The 26,652-nt window shown below is 34.8% G+C and overlaps 2 protein-coding genes across 5 annotated transcripts in view; one reads left to right on the top strand and one right to left on the bottom strand.

Annotated features, from left to right (window-relative positions):
- The window catches only part of LOC143917475 (uncharacterized), a 21,062-nt gene extending 2,130 nt beyond the window's left edge, over positions 1–18,932 (bottom strand). Inside the window, exon 1 of one of the 4 annotated variants that reach the window (XM_077439058.1) lies at positions 18,799–18,932. In XM_077439058.1, the coding sequence (XP_077295184.1) occupies positions 18,799–18,813 (15 nt within the window). In that variant the 5' untranslated portion in view covers positions 18,814–18,932. Of the gene's footprint in view, positions 1–2,942; positions 3,348–18,562; positions 18,768–18,798 lie in introns of those variants that run through there. The other 3 variants (XM_077439060.1, XM_077439059.1, XM_077439057.1) reach the window with 3 other exon arrangements.
- Positions 2,772–26,652, top strand: nsl1 (non-specific lethal 1). Its single transcript, XM_077439056.1, has 12 exons — positions 2,772–4,144; positions 20,686–21,021; positions 21,749–21,900; positions 23,273–23,452; positions 23,562–23,736; positions 23,827–23,961; positions 24,201–24,291; positions 24,433–24,606; positions 24,713–24,970; positions 25,049–25,393; positions 25,475–25,572; positions 25,670–26,652. The coding sequence occupies exons 1-10, from the start codon at positions 3,432–3,434 to the stop codon at positions 25,373–25,375; spliced, it is 2,541 nt and encodes an 846-aa protein (XP_077295182.1). The 5' UTR covers positions 2,772–3,431; the 3' UTR covers positions 25,376–25,393; positions 25,475–25,572; positions 25,670–26,652.

The following is a 26,652-nucleotide window of genomic DNA, read 5'->3' as shown; positions in this document are numbered from 1 at the left end:
TGATTCTGGTCGAACATTTAAATTAATTACAAACCGCAAGCATATGTATGTAAATTCAGGCAGTTAAGTAAGTAAATAAGAATTGGCCAACTCCAACAGGAGACAGACTATCTGGATTTAGTAACTATCCACATTTTGCCAATATCGTTAGACGCACTCGTCGAGAGAATCATCGAGAAAATCGAATAATTTTTTTGAACATTATCAACTGAAAACCATGTTAAAATAAAGAACGCTAAAACCCAATTTAATCAAATTGTCACTTCGTTAAGAGGGCTGGACCCCAGCGCCTTGTCCATTCAAACGTATTAGACTTCTCCCTTCCTCAATTATAGCATTAGAGAAACTATTTTTTAATATTCTATGGATATCCACCATAGGCATGGTTTTATTTTTTTGATTAATCAAAAAATAAATCAAACGGTTTTATTTTTGATTCATAGTTTTATTGGTGGTGAAGCAAAATAATATTTTTTTATAATACTTATGTTTTTATATAATAGTTACACTGCGGTGTTTCCTTTTTTAATAGAACAGTGATGTGCGGTTGTTCTAGTGCTATTGCTCGTTCTCTGATGAAAGGGTTTCTCAGAATGTATTCGTTGGGGGGGGGGGGGTGGCCTCATGTAGAGGGCTTTATTGGTTGACTTCATTGACCTCTTAAGTGGGCGTATGTATAATACTTACATACATACAAGTAGGGTATACGTACATATATCCTCTTTTAAAGAGAATATACTCTCTTTTTGAATACGATTCTTTTTCGAATATTCTCTGATTGTTCTCTTTTTTTTTTTAATTTCGCTGACATTTAAACATTTTCTTAAAAAAAATCGGTTTCACTCGAATAGAGTAGTTTGGCATGGATTCAATATGTAGTTTCATTATTTTCGATAAAACCAATGGTGGCGAAGAGCGTAATTAGCCGCAAGTAATGCAACTATTTTATCAATTTCTGGTGACCACTAACCGATATTCGAAATTTTTTCATATACTATTTTATTTGTGTTATCTTTATCTTAAAAATAGATCTACTAATATTTTATACAATATCTATTAATGTTTTTAGAGTCCCCCGTTAAATTAAAATCCTCCCTCCTAATTCTTAGAAAAAATATTTTGCAATTAAAAATAAGATAAAAACAAAATAAATTTAAATTATAGGAAATAAAATACAATAAGAAAAAAATCCAAAAAATAACTAAAAAAATCATGTAAATTTTAACTGCTTTATATGAAAAAAATAATTTGTTAAACGTGGGGGGGCAATTGTAGTGGTTATTTATAATTTTGCAAACTTCCATTAGATTGCCTCTCAATCTTCTCATCTCCAATGTACAGATATACAGTTTTTTCAATCTTAAAGCGATTTAAGTTCGTAACGATTTTTGAAAATTTTCTACGAACTCTCAATAAAATCCTTATTTTATTTATTTTTATAATGATTTAAAATTTTCATATTTACCATGGTGACATTACGGATTTTGCCCCTAGACGACACCTATGCATTATGTAAATTAGAATATTATTTTAAATTTGCAATTATATTCAAACAATGGTGACAAACGAGAACGGGTTGCCAAATTGTATGGAACCGTATCAACAATGACGTCAGATAAATTGGCAAACTCTCATAGGAAACGATCGACTCGGGTCACGGATGGTGACCCTAGTTTAAGTGCACTTGTCGCTTTGGAGCGATCTTTAAAAGGCGAGTGTTCATCTAGTATATAATTTCGAAAAAGACTTTATATGCAAGTATTGTTGGTTGGGAATTTCAAAATTGACGACGAGTAGATTTTTTTTTCAATTTAAATAAATTTAATAAAAAAAAACAAATGAATATTTACTAATGGATTCGCCATGTTTACGCTGTTTATATTACAAATACTGAGCGAAGCCGGGTAAAACGACTAGTCTAATATATCATTTTGAAAGAGACTTTTTAATTATGTAACGTTGGTTGTAACATCGAAAACAAATCAAAGTTTCTATGACGACGATTCGATATGGTTTCGTTGATATTTTTTTTTCGATTCAAATTAATTAAATAAAAAAACAAATGAATATTTATTATTAGATTCGCCATTTTTAAGCTGTGTATATTACAAACACTGAGCGAAGCCGGGTAAAACAACTAGTCTAATATATAATATAGCCAGCAGCGTGGCTCGGTCGTTAAGCTTCTGCTTAACACTGAGAGGCGCCGAGTTCGATCCCTTGAGCTGACCTCGATTGAAAAAGAATTTTTCTGAGTATATCTGTAATGCTGCTGGTCAGACCAGGATTTGTGACTCCTGGTTGATCGTTTCCTATCAGAGTTTGCCAATTTTCTCTGATTTCATTGTTGAAACGATTCCCGATTAAAAAATTGGCTAAAAATCCTTCCTACCCACTATGTCACCACTATTTGAGTATGATTAATGTAAATATTACAATAAAAATGAATGTACAATTCATAGATGTCTCGTTAATTGTCGAGTTTGTCAGTGTCTCGTAATTTAGCGACTTATGTATATAATAAAAAATGCTGTATTGTTTGTAATTTGGCCAGGAAGGCGCATTGGGGTTTACCTGTAATGCCTTCCTGGTATGAAATAAAATAAAATAAATAAATAATTCCGAAAGAGACTTTTTAATTATGTAACGTTGGTTGGTAACATCGAAAACAAATCAAAGTGTCTATAACAACGATTTCATTTTTTTTTTCGATTCAAATAAGTTAAATATAAAAACAAATGAATATTTACAATTTATTCGCAATGTTTAAGCTGTGTATATTACAAACACTGAGCGAAGCCGGGTAAAACAACTAGTGTTCTATGTAATAAAATATAGACGGCTTTTATTGTTCGACTTGATTGACCTTGAAAGTGGGCTTAAATATTTAAAACACATTCGAATCCATCAACACCGAAAAGACACAAATAGGTGAAACAAACCATTGATACCAACCCACCGTCGTCGCGGCAACGCACACGATTACATAACAAACGAAACCGAAAGAGCGAAAAAGCCGGGCATGGAAGGGGCACACGCTGCGAACGTCGGCGACGGGCGAATTGCGCACTTCCACCGACGACCGCCGAGAGCCGGCGGCGCGAGCCTCGACGATCGCCGATCGGCGTTCGGCGTTCGGCGTTCGGCAGTTGGCGCCATTGCGCATGCGCGTCCCGGTGCGGCGGCCGCGACGGTGACGTGGTCGCCATTTTGCCGCTCCTCGGCCAGACGCCGCACGCCGCGAGACGCACGCACCACGCAACACGCAGCAGCACGCCGAACGTGAACGCGCGCATAGGCGTGGCCGCAACGCGCGTGCGCACCAAACCACTCACCCACACCACCTCATCGATCTCCGCGCGCCGCACTCCTCTCCCCCTCGATGGCGGGGAGGGCGAGGGGCCGGGGGCTTCGGCGAGCGGCCTGACGCCATGGCCCCGGCGCTCTCGGAGCCGGACCGCGACCCGGCCTACCTCGTGGACGCGGCCAAGATGGACCCTCACGAGGTGGAGCGCCTCCTCGGCGAGCTCGGAGCCTCCGCCGGCGCCGACCTGCTCAGAGCCATCAAAACCCTGGAGCCGGAGCCCGAGCCGGAGCACGACCCGGACCCGGACCCCGACCCCGACCCCGACCCCGACGGCATGTACCCGCTGGTGGCCGAGCTGCTGGAGATGCCGGCGGACGAGGTGCCCGTGGATAGCGTCGAGGAGCAGACCCTCAGGTGCTCTGCGGCTCAGGTTCGTCTGGAGCGACGCATCGAGACGCTGAGGCGTCGTCTGCGGCTGCAGCAGGCTCGAGCGACGGGCCGGCACGCCTCTGAGGAAGCGTCAGGGGCGTTTTGGCGCGCTCTCCGCACTCGGCCGCCCACCCGAGCCGGCGTGCGCGCCCTCGTCGACCGGCTGCGAGCCGCCGTGGCTCTGCCCAGGAAGTCCCAAGAAGTCCAGCCACAACTCCAGAGCGCCCCCGTGGAGGTGGCTCTGTGTCCTTCGGCAGCCGGTCTGTCAGCCGCGGCCGGCGCCCTTCGCACTCACCTCACGCTGGTCGAGAGGCGGCTCGACTCCGACGCCACCGAGTCTTCTTCCGGTGCTGAAAGCGACGACGAGCCTCTCGTCTACAACAACCCCTATCAGAACCACATGCCTCTGTGAGTATTGTATTCTTCGTAAACAATAACACATTGTATATCTCTCTGACTATATATAACTCGTGTCAGAGTCGCCACTCTGGATCTGACGACACTCCTCTCTGTCCGTGTGTGACCGGACCGGTCGGTTCTTCAGCTGCAACTTGTATCAATTGTTTTTTTTTTTCATTTTACTTTGTATGTAGTAACAATAATTCGAAATGTTTTCGTGATGTGTGTATGTGTATTTTTGAACACGTTAGTCCTATCGAGCTGAGACTGTATTTTTTTTTAAATGTTTAGTTTGACCGAAAATGGTACCTTCTTTTATAGGTGTTCTTTTGTTTTTTTTAAATTTTTGAATTCAATTATCTCCCAAACCGCTAACCGAATTTTTTGCTTTATTTACTTATGTATGTAGTAAAAGTTTTGTGATCATGCGAAAATTCGAACTCAGAATTGATCACTTTTCATGGTCTAGAAAAAACCGTTGGTGAAGTACGAAAAAAGGCTAGTAAAAAACGGCGTGTCTGTGTATTTTAGGGATTTTTTGAACACCATTCGTCCTATCGAACTGAAACTTAGTATCGGTTACTGAAATTCTTATCGATACGACGTATTTTTTTTTCATTTTTTTTAAGTTGACCGGAAATGGTACCTTCCCTTATAGGTGTCCTCTTTTTTTTTTTTTTTAAGTTTTTGAATTCAATTATGTATCTCCCAAACAGCTAACCGAATTTTTTGCTTTATCTACATATGTATGTAGTAACAATAGATGAAGTTTTGTGATCATGCGAAAATTCGAACTCAGAATTGATTACTTTTCATGGTCTAGAATAAGTCGTTGGTGAAGTAAGAAAAAAGGCTAGTAAAAAACGGTGTGTGTCTATGTATTTTAGGGATTTTTTTGAACACCATTCGTCCTATCTAACTGAAACTTAATATCGGTTACTGAAATTTTTATCGATACGACGTAATTTTTTTTTTCAATTTTTTAAGTTAACCGGAATTGGTACCTTCCCTTATTGGTGTCCTCTTTTTTTATGTTTTTGAATTCAATTATTTCCCAAACCACTAACCGAATTTTTTGCTTTATCTACATATGTATGTAATAACAATATATGAAGTTTTGTGATCATGCGAAAATTCGAACTCAGAATTGATCACTTTTCATGGTCTAAAAAAAATCGTTGGTGGAGTAAGAAAAAAGGCTAGTAAAAAAAAAGGTGTGTCTGTGTATTTTAGGAATTTTTCACCATTCGTCCTATCGGTTACTGAAATTTTTATCGATACGACGTAATTTTTTTTCATTTTTTTAAGTTGACCGGAAATGGTACCTTCCCTTATAGGTATCCTCTTTTTTTTAAGTTTTTGAATTCAATTATGTATCTCCCAAACCGTTAACCGATTTTTTTGCTTTATCTACGTATGTATGTAGTAACAATAGATAAAGTTTTGTGATCATGCGAAAATTCGAACTCAGAATTGATCACTTTTTTTCATGGTCTAGACAAAATCGTTAGTGAAGTAAGAAAAAAGGCTAGTAAAAAAAGAGGTGTGTGTCTGTGTACTTTAGGGATTTTTTGAACACCATTCGTCCTATCTAACTGAAACTTGGTATCAGTTACTGAAATTCTTATCGATACGACGTAATTTTTTTTTCAATTTTTTAAGTTGACCGGAAATGGTCCCACCCCTTATAGTTGTCCTCTTTTTTTTTAAGTTTTTGAATCCAACTATCTCCCATACCGCTAACCGATCTTTTTTTAGAAATATATAATCGAAATTATAAATTTTATACCTCAATATTTTCATCTCAACCGGTTGTAGTTTTTTTTATGGCTTAGAAACCTTTTAGTTTATTGAACTGAAATGTCATATCTAAAAATATAAGCGTAATACTAAGTTATATGTATATAAAATTTGGTAAACATCTGTCAATCGGAAGTGACTGTTTACGCTTGTTCAATTTTTCTTCCACTATTTTTTTCGCCCCCTTATACATGGGTGCTCTTCATTTTTTTTACAAGGCTCTTCTATATTTCACCTCGGTCTGACAACATATTGTGTTATACCCTACATTCTTTCGGTCGTTTTGAAACTTTGCCATTTTGTGCGGTTTGGTCAACAATTGATATTCAAATCAAATTTTCGCCTGTACGATGGTGAAAAATAATCGTAATACACACGTTTGAAAATGCTACAATTTTGACCATCCTGACGTTTTATGGAAAGTAGCCTGATAAATATTTCCTTGCCGCGCCACCCTTTCGTTTTTTCAGATTTTAAATGCTTAAATGCCTATAACTTTTTCTTTTTCACTATATTTTATGCATGTGATTTGTGTCTGATGTCGAATACCTTTTTCATACTGAAATGTGTATATATTATATCACATATACATACGTTTAAGTGACCTTTTTTTTTTCAAATTGAAAACCAGAACATTATCAAAAACAATAGTTTTTTCTAAATACTTCTATTGTTAAAAAAAACTAACAAAGAATTAATTTTCTTTAATGCTCTTATAAAATTCTACACAAAATTGGTCAAAATTATTCTTATCGATTAATTATCAACCATTTTAAAGTTTTAACATTCAATATTGCGTTTATCGCCGGATCACACTGTTCATAGAAGAAAAAAGTCATGTAAAAGTCCTCCAGCAGATGCATTTGTTCCTGGTAAACAAAGACAATATTTTTTACTAATTTGCCAATATGTTTTGTAGATTTCATCAAACAGAACTATCCACATATTGTATTACTTAATAATCAAATACAACTCGATCAAATTGCTTTATACTATTATAGTTCGATTGCTGATATTCAAAAAATGTGTAAATTCTTACCTAAAAATTGTATGAAATAATAAATATGTCAGACGACAATGTGTCGTGTGCATGGAGTGTAAACATCATATTTTGAATAAATTTAGTTGAGAATTTTATAGCTCAAAGATAATCTGATTATAGAAGAAGTATCAACAGTTAAAGTGTTTTGATTGTGAGAACGTTCAAACTAAAAACTTTGATTTATAACCTACTTATGTAGTATCAATCACCGATTTCATGGTTTTAACCTTTTTATACAACAATAACCTGAGAATAATTGGTTTTTCAAGCGATAACGCAAATTCATAGAAAAGCGTTAATAATTACAACATTTCAGTGAAATATTTTATATTGTCTAGAGATATAATATTTCAGACTAATAAGATTCATATGAGTAATTAAAATAATAATTCAGATTAATAAATAAATGCTGAACGTTTAAAAAAAATTATAGTTTTTTTTTTATTATATTACGTTTTATTTAATTATAAAAAAATAGTTATATGTATACTAAAAAAAAATATTTTAAAAAGTGCTATTTTTTATATAAAATAAAATTATATATGTACGATAGATACATTATCAAAGGAATAAAAAGTGAATTGGTTGCAAAACCCATAGTAATGATTAAAAAAACAACATTTTATAGTACTCCCTATTAGCTTAGTGCTCATAATTTCAAACTATATGTATATATGAAGTTAAAATTTTATTACAAATTAAAAACGAAAATTACAATTGAATTCGGTATCTGTTTAGTGTTGTTTTTGGAAAAATTCCCATTCCTTTTGTTTACAAAATTTCACGTTATTTTAGTATACAGTTCTAATTAAGTAAAATAAAAATGATATTCACATTCCGGAAAGGTTTTTTTTATCGCTCGAGACATCCCCCCCCCCCCCCAATTCTTACATATCTCAGGGGTGGGGAGGTTTGAAACAGGACAGTGCTTTCCATTTAAAATAGACATATGATTTACTTTTACCAAAACATTAGGACGAAATTATAGTTCCTATCTGTAACTTCAGGTATATTTTTTTCATTCAATTTACTGTGAATAAAAATATACATACACATATCTAATCTACCTAGCAAAACGAGCCCCAACCCTGCCAAAAATTTATCCTAAACCTTGCATAGTCACGTAGGTGTATCCTAGATTTCGTTTTCGTTCAATTGATCTGTCTAATGTTTATTTTTTTTTTATTCGATCGCTTATCATTGCGTTTTGATGCAATTATCAACAAAAACCACTCGAGACCACCTATCATAAATATGAATCACTCAAACTTTGTCTGCGGTTCTCCAATTTTATCATAAGAATAATATTATATCGCAATTGTCGAGTTAAAAAGATTGTTTACGTGTTCGCATTTTTGGGCAAAGATAATCACAGTCATGTGTATCATTTCGAATTTAATCGCGAATTATCAAAATAGTTAAAAAAAAAAATAGCTTTGAGATATTCTTCGGCTATTTTAGTCGAAGTTTTTCAATTGCTTGTAGTTTTTGCATACGTGCTCCAATCTAAAAACATCTGCTGGAAATTTCGAGAGTTTTTAATTTGGTAATATGCGAATTTCTTATCGCACTCTGTGTATGTTTTCAGTTAGAATTTTATCTATTCATATATAAATACAACATTTCAAGTTCAATGGAATCTTTTGATGGACAAAAAAAACGCCGGCTTAATATTTTATACAACGTAACGCCGGTTTGTTTTTTAACTTGATAAATAGCCTTTATTTTGTCAATTGAATCCCATTTAAAAAAAATATGCCTTGTAATTTTTTTTAAATTACAAACATTTTGCCTACTATCGAAGTTTCTCATTTCAACTTTTGATTTAATCTTCAATTTACATTTCTACGATTCCGTTACAACCGCATTTTTGTACGATCGTAATATTTGACGCGTTGGTCAATTACCCAAATTCTCGTATGTACGGTCTATGATTTTTTAAAAAATTATTTCAACAAGCTCGTGTACGAGCCCATAGCATTTTGCAATCGTTATTATTTTTGGCGCAATTTTTTTTTTAAATGGTACAAAGAGTTTGCTGGTACATCGCCCGCATTTTTTTTTCAGTATCATTTTCACAAACTCTTATCACGCACATTTTGCCTAACCCACTTTCACGATAGCTCTCTGAACACGCTTATCGCACTATTGTTCCCAAAAGTTTTTACTGGCAAAACATGTACATATGTGTGTGTTGTGTGGCAAATGTCAATTTTAATCAGTCACATAACCAATTATCTGCCTCCCTTTTAACTACACCGATCCGTCATCGTCTCTTATCTCGTATGTATGCACTTTTGCATAGCATAGTTTTGCATAGTAATAGTCATACATTAATGTACCATATGTATGTATATACGTGAATCAGAAACGAATGACCATGGCCGTGTCCGTGTGACTCACCTCGTCTACTGTTTGGCGTAATATATATGTACATGTGTTTCTAAATATTCGTTCATAGTTCATTTTGCTTCTGAATCCATGTGCACTAGCATCTGGAGGGACGCGGAAGCGTTGTTGATACTGATTAGTTGGAGTCACGTGCTCGTTGCACATAACCTATCCCCTCTGGAGGTTAACTCGTTGGGATGATTCAATTTGTATCCGTATGTATGTATGTATGTGTTTGAGAAGCTTCGTGTTCCACAGCTCATGTACTCCTATGGTGTTTGCTCTCCGTGTTTGATGTACACAAGTTGGTACGATATATCTCCTGTGGGCGTGCTCACAATCAGTAACCAACGCGTTTGCTTTGTATGGTGTGCATGTGGCCTCTTGTGATTAGCGTATGGACTACGTTTCGCTCTCAAGTCCTGTCTGCTTGCTTCGCTTCTGGTTTGGGCCTTTTAGTTTAGTTCTGGTCCCTTTCTTTGTTTGTGTGTGTGTGTGTGTAGTAGTAGTAGTAGTAGTATGAGACTAGTAGTATGCACAGTTAGGTTTTGGTTATGTTGTTCCGGGTCTTATCCAGGATTAAGTTTTGAGCAGCTTTAAAGTAAGAAATGATTCTCACGGATCATTTTGTGCTGGTCCACGGTGTAAAGTTCAATGTACGTCCGGCTCGTGTTCAGATGTTTCAAAACTATAAAGCTGGTGAGAGTGAGCTACTTACTGACTTTTATCGTTTTGAACCGTTCGTTGACTATGAGGGCGAAAATATACTGAGCGGTATGGGACGTCACGTGTCCTTGACTTCCCGCTGTGACCGTAAACAGTGGGTGTTACCCAAACCGAATTCGGGTGTACTTGCACGTGCAGAATGCTTATGTTTGGGAGGTCACAAGTGTATGCATATCAATATGCAACCGACAAGTTTCTCCTACATTTCTTCAAATATGGGATTCACCGTCAAGCAAGGATAAAATATCGCCAGAAACACTCCAGGGGGGTGATTTTTGGGACTGTGTTCCGTGTATATGGGCTAGGGGTGCTGCGTTTTTTCGGATGTTTAAAAGCATCTAAAAGAACTTGTACCATGTACCACTCAGTGTGTTTTCGCCCTAAGAATAAAGGCGCAGACGCAAAGAGTGGTACGTTTTTCTAAATTAGTTTTGCACATGTAAAAAAAACAATAGCACGCATAATCTAAGCTATGGCACCCAGGACTAAAATCTTGTATCGATATAGGTTAGACAGTGATTACAATCGTAAGAGACGTAAGATAAACTTATCGAAGAAAAATCCCTGCAATGAGATATTTGTCACCACAGGAGGTCAAGAACGCGCCCGTGCCGTGTGATTCGGTGTGTTTTCCGCCCTAAGGCGTTTTTTTTAGTCCTCGTGGCTTCCAGCTGGGAAGAGCATTCCTTCTGTAAATTGTTAATTCTTACGATCTTATTATTTCGACAGATTTCTCTCACATTTCTTTAAATATGGGAATCACCGTTGTCAAACATGTCAATGCACGAGTAAAATATCACCGAAACAATTGGATCGTACGAATTCACAATAGCATAAGACACACCCATGCACAGCTGAAGTCTACGTAGGCATGCCGTGCCGTACGATTCTGCGTGACTGCGCCGTAACTATGTTTCAAGTTTGTTGCTAAGCAGCTGATTAGATCTTGCTTGAACTCTTCTGTGATGCACATTGGAGCGACGCGACGAGGTATCATATTTGTACAAGCTATTTTGTATTTGTACTAGTCGTGCCTCGAGTTTCGGCATGCCAAATCTGCTTAGTATTATTGATCTTCTGACCAGTACTGCTCCTATCACAAAATTTACTTTCAAAATGCTCTGCTTTGATTCGAGTTTCGTACGGGCTTTGAACATACCAATCGGTTGGTAAAATGCGTCTATATCTATTGATTTAGAGTAGGACATTAGAAGACTCTTCCTACTTCAGTTATTCCACAAGTGTTGAGCTAAAATTTTCACCCCGATTCCAAAGCCGTCTGTTGCCATCAGCGACTGCAAACCTTTATCACTCACATACAATATAAACACACACACCGAAAATTCGATTAGCCCAGCGCCTAGCCAATTAGTTTTGATTACATCAATATCGTACCGTGACCGTTTCGAGCCGATACGCTCGACCGTCGAATCAAATCTTGGAACACTATGCAAACACAATATCTGTTGAATATATCTGCAAGTGCAAGTTTCGCCGTAGACGAGACCCCGCGCACACGATTATAACATGTATAGCAGCTAGCTAGACAGGCTCTCTCGTTTTGTGGATGGATGCTGTGTGTGTGTGTGCGGTGAGTTGAGTTGAGTTGAGTTGAGTGAGTGGTTTGGCGCGTTTTTTGCTCGCGGTCGGGACGCGGCCAAGGTCGAGCGTCGTTGCCGAGATCCACCGGTTGGGTATCTCTGTCCCAAGACATGCACGTCCACTGGAGATCGCTCGTCGATTGTGGTCGTATCATCTCTCCGATGCATGCATGCTGTACTGATTTTATATTTTTGCATGTATTATGTGACGCGTGTACTTGCACTGCCCTTCGTCGGTTCGTTGTACTCGTAGCGTCTGGCCGACCATGCAAACTTTCGATTGTTCCGCTGTGGAGGTTGCTGCAGTCCCCAGTGTAACTTTGCTTCATTGTGCCATCCAGAATGTGAAGCAATGTCGTGTCTTTGTTGTTGACATTGTGGAGCTGAGCGTGTTTCTGGCAGTATGTGGTTCATTTCAGTAGAATTTGCAGTGGGGGCAGACGCATAGAAGCGTACGGCACTGTATGCCTAGGTAGACTCCAACTGTGAATGGGCGCGTCTCATGTAATTGTTAATTCGTACGATCTTATTATTTCGACAGGTTTCTTCGTATATGGGAAACTCTGCTATCGATCACCATCGAAAACACTCCAGGGTGTGAGTTTTGGCTTGGCATAGCTCAAGCACGCTAGCATTTTTTTTTTACTGGTGAACTATCTAAAAATGGTGACCGTAAAAATGCACTCGAGATAGTTTCACTCTCGAGCCATCCAAACTTTCAAAGACGCTCAACGAAAATTAAAGCAATAGAATTACACATAAATGGGTCAAGGGGTATTTGTATGTTATACGAGGGTGCGAACCTTTTTTTGTTTGTGAAAATTCTATTACGTAAGTTCTTTTTGAGCGCCTTTGAAAATCAAGACTTCTCGAAACTGCGCTACTATTCAGTGCAATTTAGTGCATCTTTCCGGGAAGCCTAAAAAATAATCACGTACCACTCTTTCTGCGCCCCGCAAGCGATCGACGTCAACATTTGACTTGCTGTGCTAAAAAAAAGTCCGCTAACCACTGCTGGACTTCAATTGTCCAGTTCAGAATGTGTGTTTTAAAATCGTACTGATTTTTTTCGCACAGCCTTAGTTACGTGTGCGCGAACAGGATACAAGGGAACTAGGTAACGTCATACCTAGTCCCCTTATATCCTGCTCGCGCACACGTAAATAAGGCTGTGCGATAAGAATAGCTTTTCACGGAACTCCACTGGTAAAAAAATCTTAGTTGGCGTAAACGAGTAGAAAACGCGTGTTTTTCTCCATTTTGCAAACAGCCGTGAACTGAAGTATGGTTTTAGATTCTGTGTGGGTATATTTTCCTATATAATTCATTTAAGTCTGTGGAAAATTTTGTCAATTTTAATCAATTGCGCAAGTAATAAAAATATTTACAAAAAATTAATACTATGGCGACTTTTAATGGTTATCCAATTGCTTCACCGTGATTAAATATATGTACACAGAAAAAAATAAAGTAAAAATATGTAATAATAATGACATTTGACGGTTGACATGTTGTCTCTTCGTGAAAGTATGCTCTTAACGCCCAGTGTTCTTTAGAGAGAGGAGAGATATCGTCCCATTGTTGTTTTAGACACAGTTGAGTTTTTTTTTTCCTTTTGGAAGTGCTATCTGATGTGCATTAGCTTCAAGATTATATAAATAGGTTAGTAATTTTGAAAAATTAGTTCATATACCTTTGTTACCGCTTGAGGCTATGAACGTCACGAATTTAATTACACTACATATATTGATTTTTGTCAGTTTAAGCGCTTATTTTGTAGTACAGCAAACATGGTAATTTCACTTGTTGCTCGTTTCATTTTTTTTAATCAAAACTTACCATTGGAACAGGACAAAAATTTAACCAGTTTGAATGCACTGATCATTGTTGTCTAGTCTCGAATGCTATCTCCCATTATTTAGTGCGTACAAATTTGTATAAGAATGTAACTTTTATGTTTATTTTAAGACAAAAAAAAAAATAGTTCAATTTATTTTGCATAAAAGATAACGGTTGTTTTTTTGCAAGTTTGACTCGCATGTTACACGCTAGTTAGCAAGTATGTACCTACATATTCCGACTTTTTAACTCGTTCGCAAACAATACACATATGCAATCCACCACATTGTCATCGTTTTGAATACTACCAGCAGTTTTATTTTCATTTTTCGTCGACAGAGGGTTGGTTTCGTGTTTTTATCATTGGCCGTGCCCGCACAATAGTGGTCCGGCGCACGCGCGTTGCACCTCTTGCGCAACTCACCACCCCTTCGTAGAATCGATCAGCTGTCGCGTAAGAGGACCCCTTATTTGCCAAGTTGGAATCTGGTGTGAAATCCATCTGGATAATTGTCCAAAGTTCGTTCGTTCGGTCGATGGGGTTGTTGCCCGCCGGATGCAGTTCGTTACAGGTGAATTGCTCTGCAAAGGGCTCAAATGACTATCGTCACGATATGTAAATAACCCTTCGGTGCCCGGGTGCATTTTGCATATGTATGTACGATGGGAGAGGTCACGTGTGTAGCTCTCTCTCTCTCTCAACTGCGTACATTTGTGGAGCTTATGGCGTTGAACTTGCGTCGAAATTAGGTCGCCGTGGGTTGCCACTTTTGGGATAAGAAAGCCTTATAGATGCAGCGTTGACGTCATTGCTGTGTGTTTTTATTTGGGGGGGAAGTGGAACGTAGTTGTATAATTCGTATCGGATTTATTCCCAATTATTCATGCTTTTGTTGTGCACAGTTTGTTGTTTACGTCGGCGGATCTGAACCATTAAGTATTTGGTTTGAACTTTGGTTTTTATATCTGTAGCAAAAAATGGCATTGGAGAGTAGTGTTATTGAGTCATCGCTGTTACTAGAGAAATTCTACCGCCTGTTTCCGTTGTAGAGTATACATAGGATCTCTTTGTGGATTCTAGTTATTGAACGTGATGCATGCCAAAGCAAACGCCATATGCTGATGTTTTACTATTATACTTATCGGAAGTTTATATTTGCAGATTTGAATCTTATTTTATGCTTCGGTCGTGCAAATAAGGGGACTATTTGTGTCAGCGAAAATAATAATATATACTATTGCAGTGATGCACATCCTGCGGCATGAAGTGACATTTGTTGCGGCCCAAAATGATTTACTGCTCACCGAGTGTTTCATTGAATATGAAAAATGTCAACATATATCAAAATTCAATAGCGAATCTATTCTCTTGGGTACCATTCTAGCACTTATTTTACTCACCTTTCGTCCAAACTTTTAACCACGTGGTCCGCCCATTGCCATTTCAATGTCTTCACTCTATCCACTGACTACCCTTGTCTTTCTTATCACCCACGTATTCCGTTTCCTGTCCTTCCTCGTTGTGCCAAGCATACAGCGTTTCGTACTTTGAGTGCGTTGGACTTTGTGTAGTAACTTGGCGTTCAATGTCCAAGTTTCTCATACATATCATACGTCATCACTGTTAAAACACTGATATAATTATTTAACGTGTCAAAAAAAAGAATACGCATAGAATTTTCAATATACTAAAATTAGTCCCCCCCCCTCCATAAAATTTCCAGAATTATTGTTTTCCCAAGGCTTGTGTGGGGGGGGGGGGAGATATTGCTGTATATTGCAATTATTCCAAACCTTGGGTCTGAGTATGAGGTTTTTAAGGTTACTTTTCGTGTTCTGGATTGTTGCTTATGTAGACCACATACAATTAATGATTAAGCTTACAGGCTATACTTTATAGAAATTTTATATACGAAAAAGTACTTTCCATATTTTTGACATGATATCGTATATGAAAATAATTCCAAATTGTTGTGCTCTAAACAGGGATGGAGTCGCATCTCAAGCTACATATGTAGCTTTGACTCCAGCAATTCGGGACATGCTCTAAATATTTCCTTCGGTCATTTATGTGTCCGTTGAGTTAGACGTGTGCTTATTTGTCGGAATAGGGCCAAAATTAGAGCAGGCTATTTTTAAAATGGGCTGCTATATTTTAATCTATGTCTTTCCATTAATCAAGTGTCTTGCATCCCCCTTTGGATTGTGTGTCTATTATTGCATACAGCAAATGAGTGGGTATTCCCCATGTTAGTTTTGAACGTCGATAGCGCTCGCACACGAAACGTGCATACAATCGGTTAGTGTTGGGGCAAATTTTGATATGGATTCGAATATTGCGCTATCTAGATTTTTATTGGAGCAATCGCGTGGAACAAAAGGAGCGGTTCGAACTGTGCAAAGCATAAACCGAACCATACGCAGTTAACGAAACTATCAATATGTGTATTCATTGCTCGGCATATGTATGTAAACTTGAATAGACTTGTGTCGGAATATATTCGGACATGATGTACGAATCGTAAAAAATGTCCTAGCAGATTTTAAAGGGCATCATGAAAGTAGACTTTCGTGCTGTGGATTAGATTGAGTTCTGAATCCAACACGTTTCCAAAGACGTAAAAAATTCATGGGAATTTACACATCGAAAGCCACGTAAATGTGTTTATTTATAGCACTTGATCAATACATTTTGAAATATTAACGATAGAAACTATTCTATTGGGCTTGTGTATGCTAGTTTTCTTCTAATTTTCCCGGGGTTTTCTCCACTACGCAGGAAACAAAGAGAGAGTGAACGCGACTGATAAACGCGAAAGGGACAGAGTGATGCAAACACCACGCAACAGAAAGAGACGGCTATATTGTGAAAGCCCCATACTACACTTACCCGTGTGAATTACGCATTCTCTTCCACTTATTTTACGTAGTTTACGTATAGGACGTGGCTCTAAACCTTTTTCTATTATTATTTCGTTTTGTTATAATATAAAGAAATTATTGTCATTATTGACTGTTTTGTGCGTGAAATCTGACGTTGCGTTGCGCAATGTTCTACCCATGAAGAATTTCGCCCGTATGGTTACATTACATCTATCAAGTTTTAAGGCACGATTTATGTAATGCGTAGTGTGGAATTTCATTCATTGTTTGGATACGTTGAAGCTTTATGGTCGTATTTTCTTTCTGTCAAGTTTATGTTCGTTGCTTGCAATTGCGTCACTTATGTTTTTGTAGGTTATTGCCATTCGATTACATCAGTTTCTTCTGTCGAAATCTATATTATGGTATGAGTGTGCGTTTCCGGGTCCTACGCTTAATTTTTTTAATGATTCAAAATTAAGTAAACCGATTTAATCGCTTCTCGTATGTAGAAGAAAAATGATATTATACGATTGTGTAAATATACGGTTATTTTCTTATTAATTTGAAAAGGTTGAGGTAAACTTGCGTTTGTTTGTTAGCGAGAATAGAACTCGTTTCTCGATTTGATGGATTCCGTATGTGCAAAACTCAAGTTTTGCACATATGTACATACATTGCGAATTCATTTTTGTGACGTTCGTTCACCTTGACAACTGACCATTATGTGTAAATTTGCTCTCACTCATACATTGCAATTGTTTTAAAGTATGTATTTGCAAATTGATTTTACAATACAATTTTTTTCCTAGAAAAAATTGAACTCTTAATCCCACGGGGCCGATTTATTTGCCCCTGTTTTCGAACACATGTTGACGCTTTTATATATTTTTATTATGTACTATCAGCGAAATTTGTTAAATTTAAAGCTTTGTCTTTACTGCATATTGAACATCTCGAGATAACCAGAAGAATTTTATTGTGTTTTGTTTTTTTTTTTCGAAAAAATATCTTTGGATTCTTCGTATATATGTAACTCGCAAAATAGCTTGGGATTAATAAGAGTTAATAATAACACTGAGCAATAACAACAAAAAATACCGAAACGTAGACTAATCAAAGTTTGACCCACTGAATTCGAACACAACAATGATTTTCGTTGGTTTGCTCTCGTTTTTGAGATTTGCATATTTTATTTTATTTTTTTATTTTTACATATATACCAGGAAGGCCTTACAGGTAAATCCCAATGCGCCTTCCTGGCCAATTACAAATACAAATACAGCATTTTTATTATAAGTCGTTGAATTGCGAGACACTAAAAAAACTCGCAAATTAACGAGACATCTATGAATTGTACATAAATTTTTATTGTACATCAATCAAATTTTTCAAATAGTTGTGACATAGTAGGTAGGAAGGATTTTTAGCCAATTTTTTCCCGGGAACCGTTTCAACAATGAAATCAGAGAAAATTGGCAAACTCTGATAGGAAACGATCAACCTGGAGTCACAAATCCAGGTCTGACCAACAGCATACTCTGAAAAATTCATTTTCATTCAGGGATAGAACCCGGCACCTTCTTGACGGTAAGCAGAAGCTTAACGTCCGAGCTATGCTGCTGGCTAAAGATATGATGCGTTACAAATTGCACGCGCACAGCATCAACGACAGCATTTTTTAACTCAATTTAAAATCATTTATTGCTTGAATTAGCACTTTTAGATAAACAAAATATTGAGATAATTTAGAATCTATATAAACGCGGTGACACAAAATACTGGCCGGAATAAATTTATAAAATGTGCAATTCTTAAATTAGTTAGATAATTATAAGTTAAAAAATCACAATCAATACAAAAAACTATTGATTCCAATGCTTATATTAAGCACAGAAATACTAAATTTTGAATTAGAGACTTGTAAAAGCCAAAAAACTAAAAATTGCGCATTTATTTAACGCTCATATCTCGTAAACGAGATCAATCTAACAAAAAATCACTGTCATATTCAAAGTCAGTGGGTCAAATTCAGTAATATTTATTAGTCTCCGCTCCGGTAACTCAAAAACGTGTTTTTTTCGCTCAGTGTATGTTTTCTGCGGCGCATTTTTTTTCAATGAATAATGTTACAATTTTACACAGTAGAAGAACGCCTATACATACATTTAAAAAAATTACAGAGAAAGTCTCGTGTCTGCAACGCAGCACAATTTTTTTTTATTGTTTTGCGCTCTGGCCTCGACTCTTTTGTACGAGTTCTCACTGAATTCACTTGAAACCTTCGACCTTACCGTATAGCACACTGTCACTAATATATCGAATAACCCGGAAAAGAACGCTGCGTATGCTACAATACGCATTTCAGACTATCGATTTTTCGGTTTTTTTTTATAACACACCTTCAAGATTGACATGTCCGGACGCTGAAGATGTATGTATTGAACGTGAATTCGACGTATTTATTGTGTTGATGAGTCGACGGTATTCGATACTGACGTGACGTGTATTATTTTCGAGACCGTTCGTTTCACTCGTATATTAGCGCATACATACTTCGAAATGTGCATGTAAATTTTCATAATGGGTGTGTGTGTGTGTGTGTTTGTGTACCTGCTGTTTGAATGGTGTGTGTTCTCTCGATTGTTTATTGGAATGTTTTGGAAGCGGTGGAGTGTGCGAATGACGTCACCTCGCGATCAGCTGTTTCGCGCCGAATGCTCCATAATCGTTATCGGCAATGTTATATGTATATATATATACATATATACTACACGCACGCTCGTGATATAATTAAACGATCGACTCGTTTTGTTGTGTCGGTTTAGTCATCGGGAAAATCTAATGATCGAAGCCGGCTCAGCTTTGGGTCTGTTATGATTTTTTCGTTTTGGCGCTAATAATAGCCCCTTTGGATTTTTTTTTCGTTAAATTTAATGTTTTTTAATTGCCTTATTTTTAAACCAGTTACTGGATGAGCTAAAATGTTTTATTTCATCATTAAAAGCTTATTTAGTAATACATATTACTGCAATTTTCATCATATTGAATTTAAATATACATTTCATTTAGAGTTTCGTAATTCATTTATTGAATTTTTATATATTTTTTCTAAATATGAAAGTACATAATGCTCTGTAAGTTTATTTTTAATTCAGTAATGTAGTATCTGGACGTTTGAATATTGCTCATTAAATTAGTGCTAGAGCAATTAATACATACTTAGTTTCATATATATGTCGGACAAAAAAGCCATACATAAACGAATTCGTGTTTAAATTTAACTCTTTTACTACCTTTTTATTTTTTAATAGAAGTACGTCAAAAAATATTCTAGGAAATATGTTTTTTATGTGTTACAAGCAAATTCACAAAAACATTTTTGTAAAATATTTTATGAAAAAAAATTATTACAGACTTATTCTGAAGTAATAAATTAATGCTAAACCAATTAGAAATAATTTACAAAATCGAACATGGAATTTAAGAAAAGGTAATTTTGAAAAGTCGATATATCGCTCTAAGGCTAATCTAGGGGTCGATAAGATTGGATATTTATTTATTTAAAAAACTCTTGGGCGAGGTGGAATAGCCCATAGAACTAAGGGGTTGTTTTTCAATAATGATAACAAAAAAAAAGTAAAATAAAATGAGATAAAAGCAAGAATGAAAATAAAACAAGCTAAGAAGAGGTATGTAATAAAAAAAAACTACTGGAAATAAATTTAATAAAAATAAGCTAAAAAGGAAGAACTCATTTTGGTAATTATTAAGTTTATTTTTAAATAGGTTATTTAGAAAAGAGTGAGAGAATGAATTTATTAACTTTTAATATTTATATAAATGACGCAATATATACAGGTAAATTCGTAATTACAGGTAATGATATACAGTTGGTGTACAAATTTGAATCAAGTTTTTTAAAATAAGTCAAATTCTATGTTTATCAATTGGTATTCCAAATTTACAACCTAAATTCAATACTTCAAATAATTAGACAATTTATATGTATCTGTCCAAGATATAAACCTTCGTTTTCTGTTATTTCATTCCGGATTGACCATCACTTGACCAATATACATCATACGGAATCTAAATAAATTTTAATACATACATAAATTGAGAGAACGTATTCGAATTGTTTTAATGATATTCGAAGGTTTCGCAGTGTGATTATTAATGGGAAGGAAGTTTATCCATTTATGTCTATGCATCGTCAGTGTAATGTTAGCGTCTTGTATAATCTTATTTTGGCAGTTGACTAATCGCTGTTTGTTTTCATGTTTCAGAGTGAAGCGTACGCTGTGGAAGTGGTCACATGAACGAGCTTCGGTGGCTTATCGGTGGACGTGGCTCCAGGCACAGATTCAAGAATTAGAATATAAGATCAGACAGCATACGGATTTGCATAGGCGGATACGCATGGCGAAAGGAACGTCGTTGTTGTGCGAACCCAGCGGTTATGTCGGGCGTCTGCCCGGACAAACCACAGCCGACGATGGCGATTTGGAGTCATGTGCTCGCGCTCGACCTTTGAATCGGCTAGTCTTTAGAAAAAGAAAGTTGTTGCAAATGCACAATTTGCACACTGCAGCTGAAAAAGCTGCAAAACCTTCAAATATTAGGTATACATCTCTTTAATGTTCTTATTTTTGTGTGGAAATTGTTGTATTTATGTAGTTAATTGAATTTGTTCATTAATTTTGACATGCATTTTAAATTGAAATTAATTCTTTGTTTGAATTTTTGATACCTAAAACATTATTAAATATTTTTATACATATGTATACGTTTTTCATATATATAAAATTATTCATTGTATAAAAATAAAATTACAGTACCAACTTTAGTATCGATTTCAAAGTTTTGTTGAACTAAAAATCAATAAGCCCATCTGTGATTGCATTAATGTTTTTAAACTCATAAATAATAAGCCAAAATGTACAGAAATACTAAGATACCTATTCTTTCTATCTTTATTTACTTTTGTAAATTTTTATTCATAAATAATGGTGCTTTGTGCAATACTTAAGGTCTATGAAATTGATATTGCCAATTTTTTTTTTAATTCAATAGATCTCTTGATATGGTATGTATTATTCGTTTAATTTGTATAATGATTTACGATTTATTTTTATTAAAATTAGTGTGTAGTAATTATCTTAAATTAATCCTATGAATGATTTCAATTTTTATCAGTATTGAATTTATATTGAGGTATTAGTAACACTTATTTCTATTAAACTAAAATAATACAAATTTCCATTTCAGTGTCCTTATAAACTTCGGTTGAATTACATATGATTTATTTATATTTGAGCTGTGTCTTCATTTGGTTGTTTTGTTTTTCAGATGTATATGTCAGTGGCCTTTAAGTGGGTGTGCGGTTTGTACTGGGAGAGCTCTACCAATGCATCCGTTACCTGCATCCTCTACTCTCACGAAACAGGAGCGTCTTGCACTTGTGGATCCAGCATTCCATCCAGTTCTGTCTTCTGAAAAAGGTTCAGAAGCTAAATTTACTATGATTACTTGTTCATAAGTGCCATCCAGTTTGATAGACAATTAACAGTGTAGTGTTGTGCTCTTTTAAATGTGCAATAAATGTGAAAAACGTATTCAACTTTTAATCATATAAGTAAATAACTAGAGTTTTATAATAAATAGAAGTAAATTTTTTTTTGAATTGTGTATTGGAAAGAAATACACAACGTACAAATAAATTACTGCAACTATTCAAATAGTCAGATGTCTCAATTATCCACTTCATTTCGTATTCCTGTGAATACTTAGCGATATTTTAGAGACATTAAATTAAGTGCCTTATAAAATGTATGATTATCATTTTAGAATCTTTTTTTTGTTGATACAAAGACTTTGTACAATTTTTTCTTATTATCTCAATGGAGTTTTATAGGTTTTTTTATTAACTTGATAAAGCCACAATTTTAATGAAAATTATTTTTAAGGACATTTTGTTACCGTTAGTTTATGTATACTATTATAATCTTGGTGTGTTTTGTTTTTCTCGCTGCTGTTTTTTTTTTCATTACAACTTGCATATGCATCAGAAGATTAATAGCGACTTTATCATGCAAATCGAATTGAATATATTCTAGAATCTCTTATAGAAAGTATTTTTTTTATATTATGTATTTTTTATGAAATATCTGTTTAATTTTGAAATTATAGTTTTATAAATAAATAATATTTGCTTTGACTGGTTTTGTAATTTTTTTCACCCATAAAACAATGTACAATTCATAAAATGACTTTCAAAACAGTCAGTGCAAAGATTGTTTGTCAATAGAGTAAACATATTTTCATGAATTTTTTATTTACTCAATGTTTAAGATTTTACTGTATTAATTAATAATTATTTATGGAAATTATTTAATTATTTTCTGTGATTATATAGTATTGAGAAGAATCTTTTAATGATTTAGATAATTTAATATGGTGGTGTAATTAATTGGAACATATAATGTTTTGTAAATTTGGGTATATAACTATTGCAAGCTTCTTTTTTTTTTGTAATTTTAGCAATTCAAAACTGTATTTGTCTAATTATTCTTGGTGGTATTTTAATTTATACAGCAAGTTATTTCAATAACTTATTGGAATAACTTCTTATTAAGTAATTGATCTTTAATTCTATAAAAAACATTGTTTGCAGTGAACATTTTTTTGGTCTGTTCAAAATCGGTGACATTTTAATAATTTAATAAATTATGTTTTATCTGTTGATATTTTAAAAATGATTGGCACAAAAAGAGCACAACTATTGTACAATGTTTTAACTTATTGATTTTTCATTGTGTGAACTAAATCCAATATTCCAAATGCATAATGTTCCCCTTTTAATATTGATTTTAGGTGTATCTGCGAGCATACAATATTCGGCTATAATGAGAGATCCCCAATGGCAGCAAAGAAGCCCTCGTAATGCTTTAAAATCTCTCAAAGGAAATACTACTTTAAATAAATTACCTCAACCATCTAACAAACTGCCCATTATGCCTATTAAATCTCATTCTAAAAAGAAGAAACGTAGTAGTTAGTAAAATTAATGATTTAATTTCCCTGTCAATATTATAAACAGGCACTTAATCGAATATGTCTGTGTTGAAAAGTATACTAATTTTTTTGTCTTGTTTTAATCCAGAGTCAAAACGTCGTCCAAATGAAGCTTCTGTAGAATTAGCAAAAATGATCCAAGCAAGAAGACGCACATTGTTTGCTGATGGAAGTAGAGATGATAGAGATGGTGCTTCACTTGATCATGGTCCTCACCCTAGTGGTAGTAACAGCCCAATACCTTCACCTTCAGAATATCATAGGTAATCAATCAAATGATTTGTATGAAAAATTTCATGTCAATTTTTAATGTGGTCAGTTATTGATTTTTAAACTTTAACTTTATTTTCCAGACATAGACCAAGAGAAAGAACAGATAGAACGAGACTGAATTCATCATACGATATAGACAACATTGTAATTCCACATAGTATTGCTGCCAGTACGAAACTAGAAATATTACAGTACAAAGAAATAATAACACCTAAGTGAGTGAATTCATTTATTAATTTCTCACAATCTTAATGGTCGCACACACTGCATAGAAAGATTGGATATCAATATTATTAAATGAAGAATTTAGCACCAATTTTTATTTGAATTTGATTATTATGAAAAATTTCGTACAAATATTTAATTTTATGTGTGGTGCATAAAATGCTTAAAACTTAAAATGTTAGACCAAGATTTATGTAATTCAATTCTACATAATATAAAAATATTTTAGGTGGAGATTGTTGGGTGAAGACGCTCCGACACCAAATAATGGAATAATCAAAAAGAATCTTCCAATAGTATCAGATGAAAAGGACAGTGATGTCAGTATTATTTTTTTTTTTTTGTTTTCTAGTAAACAGTAGAGCTACCCCACTATCCAGTTACACATCATTATTCCCTGAATATATTTAATTTAATAGATCGAGTAATTTATAAATTAGTTTTAATATTTATTTTTTTAGTTTGAAGATATATCAGAAGCAACAATCATTATGAGGCATGATCGTTGTGAAGCACTTGAAAAAGGAAAATATCTCCAAAAGAGAAAGAGTTCTAGAAAATCTCACCGAAGTGGTACTGGAAGCAATCCTCCTCTTACACCATCTGAAACACCGCCTCATACACCAGCAACAATTGTAATTACATTTAAAAAAAATGTGTAGAATATTCTAATTCTATAATTTAACATTTTAAATATAATATGTAAATTGTGAAGTGAAAAAAAAATATTTTTTTCTGCAGGTTGATGAAACATCAATGCACAGTGAATGTGGTGTTTCGAATCCAATTCCCACTACACCCACCACACCTTCGTTGAGTTCATTTAGTTTAATTCCTTGTACTATAAATCTTACTCCTATTACGACATCTCAAATCATACAGTCTGTTCCGCCTTTGATATCAGAAAACTCAACGCTTATAACTTGTAACTCAACTCAAGTGACATGTGCAGCCATCAGCAACAAAAGACGATCTACTCTTCAAACGGAAGAGATCGAGGTAATTCTATTCTATAATTTTCATTGAGAAAATTGAGTTGGGAATTTTTTAATATATCTCTTTTTTTTTTACTTTCAGTTTATACCACCGTATTCTCCACACGTATTTCCTTTGAGTGATGAGACATATTCAAAAATGTTATTAATAATGCCTGATAATCATCCGTTGTCAACTGCTGAAAGTGAAACTCACGATCAACGTTCTAGTGTTGTGTGTAATAACGGTTCGGATAGTGAGAGTAATAGTGGTCATACTTATAATTCTATTCGTGATAGTTCTATAGTTGAAGTGGGAGAAAATTTAATTTTAGAACTGCCGTCTGATAGTGACGGTGATTCTTGCTCTGTACCTCCAGAAGAGGATCCGAATGATCCAGAATGGAATGCATCAGCCCACACTGACTAGCTGTTTTGTCGTTGAAAGGTTTGTTACATGTAAAATATGTGAAATGTAAATGTTTTAAAATATTCTCACCACCATATTATACATATATATTTCTTCCAGATCTCTACTGCTTAATTCAAACGCCCGCAATACGTTATACATGTGCTGGATGAACAATAGCAGAAGTCTAGTTAATATATACAGAATATTAAATTATTGTGAGTTTCATACACATTTTTGAAGTTTCATTTTTGACATGAAATATTTTTTATTATTATGATATTTAGTTTGGCTCAATTATGACTTATTTTTTAGATAAATTATAATGATGGGTGGACTGTCCTCGATGAAAACAATGTTGGAAATATAGCGAAATATTCATTCTATATCTCATCATCAAGCTGAAAATAATATTGTTCATGTTGATCTTACTGTTGCCATTAAGCCATTGTATATTTTTCCGATGTTCCTTAAACAAAGTTTGATTATTCATTTTGAAACTAAATTATTCTAAGCTGTTGAGATAGTGTAGTAGATGTTTTATATTGCAATAGTTTTAGTTTTAATTTTTACAACAAGGTATGCAGTTACGTTATTATTGATTTATTGTGGCTAATACTGCAGAAATGTGTTTGGCAAAATATAAATAATTTGCTTTAACTTTGATGAAAATAAGTTCCATTTATTACATAAGATATATATTTAGTTATTCAGTATTTTTACAAAGTTGACACATTATTTTTTTGTATTTTTTCCATACATATGTAAATATTTTGTAACTATAAAGTTTTGTAAGTAATATGTAGTTAATATTGTACATTTTGAATGTGTAAATTTTGTCAACACTATCTTTAAAAAGAGAAGTGTTAGAGGCGTATGAGAATCTTTAAAGCCAAAGTATATTTTCGTGTTATGGTAATTATATTTCAGATAGTTATTAAAATTTGTTTCGTTTTTCTGACTATCACATCACTACACATCCCATTTTATGTGATTAATAATTTGATGTTTTTCATAATTTCGGCACCACTGTATATAGTTTTTAGTTTGTAGAATATCGAGTTGTTCATTTATTTATAACCGTTTATTAATCTCCAATAATCTCTCATTAGCATTTATAAGCGAGAATGAGTTTGCGTTTTTAAAACAGCAATAAAACTGTTTATATGAACGATTAAGATTAATTTGTTCAGCGGTTGAGAATTGTATAAACAGACCACAAATTGTAATTTTAGAATATAATACTTGAAATATAATATGTTTGTTATAAACACGGAATAAAATGAATAGAGCAGTTA

Source organism: Arctopsyche grandis, chromosome 9, assembly GCF_051622035.1.
Source record: "Arctopsyche grandis isolate Sample6627 chromosome 9, ASM5162203v2, whole genome shotgun sequence".
Classification (NCBI taxonomy): Eukaryota; Metazoa; Arthropoda; class Insecta; order Trichoptera; family Hydropsychidae; genus Arctopsyche; species Arctopsyche grandis.
The sequence above is the reverse complement of the archived record's forward strand: the minus strand, read 5'-3'. Positions and strand labels throughout refer to the sequence as shown.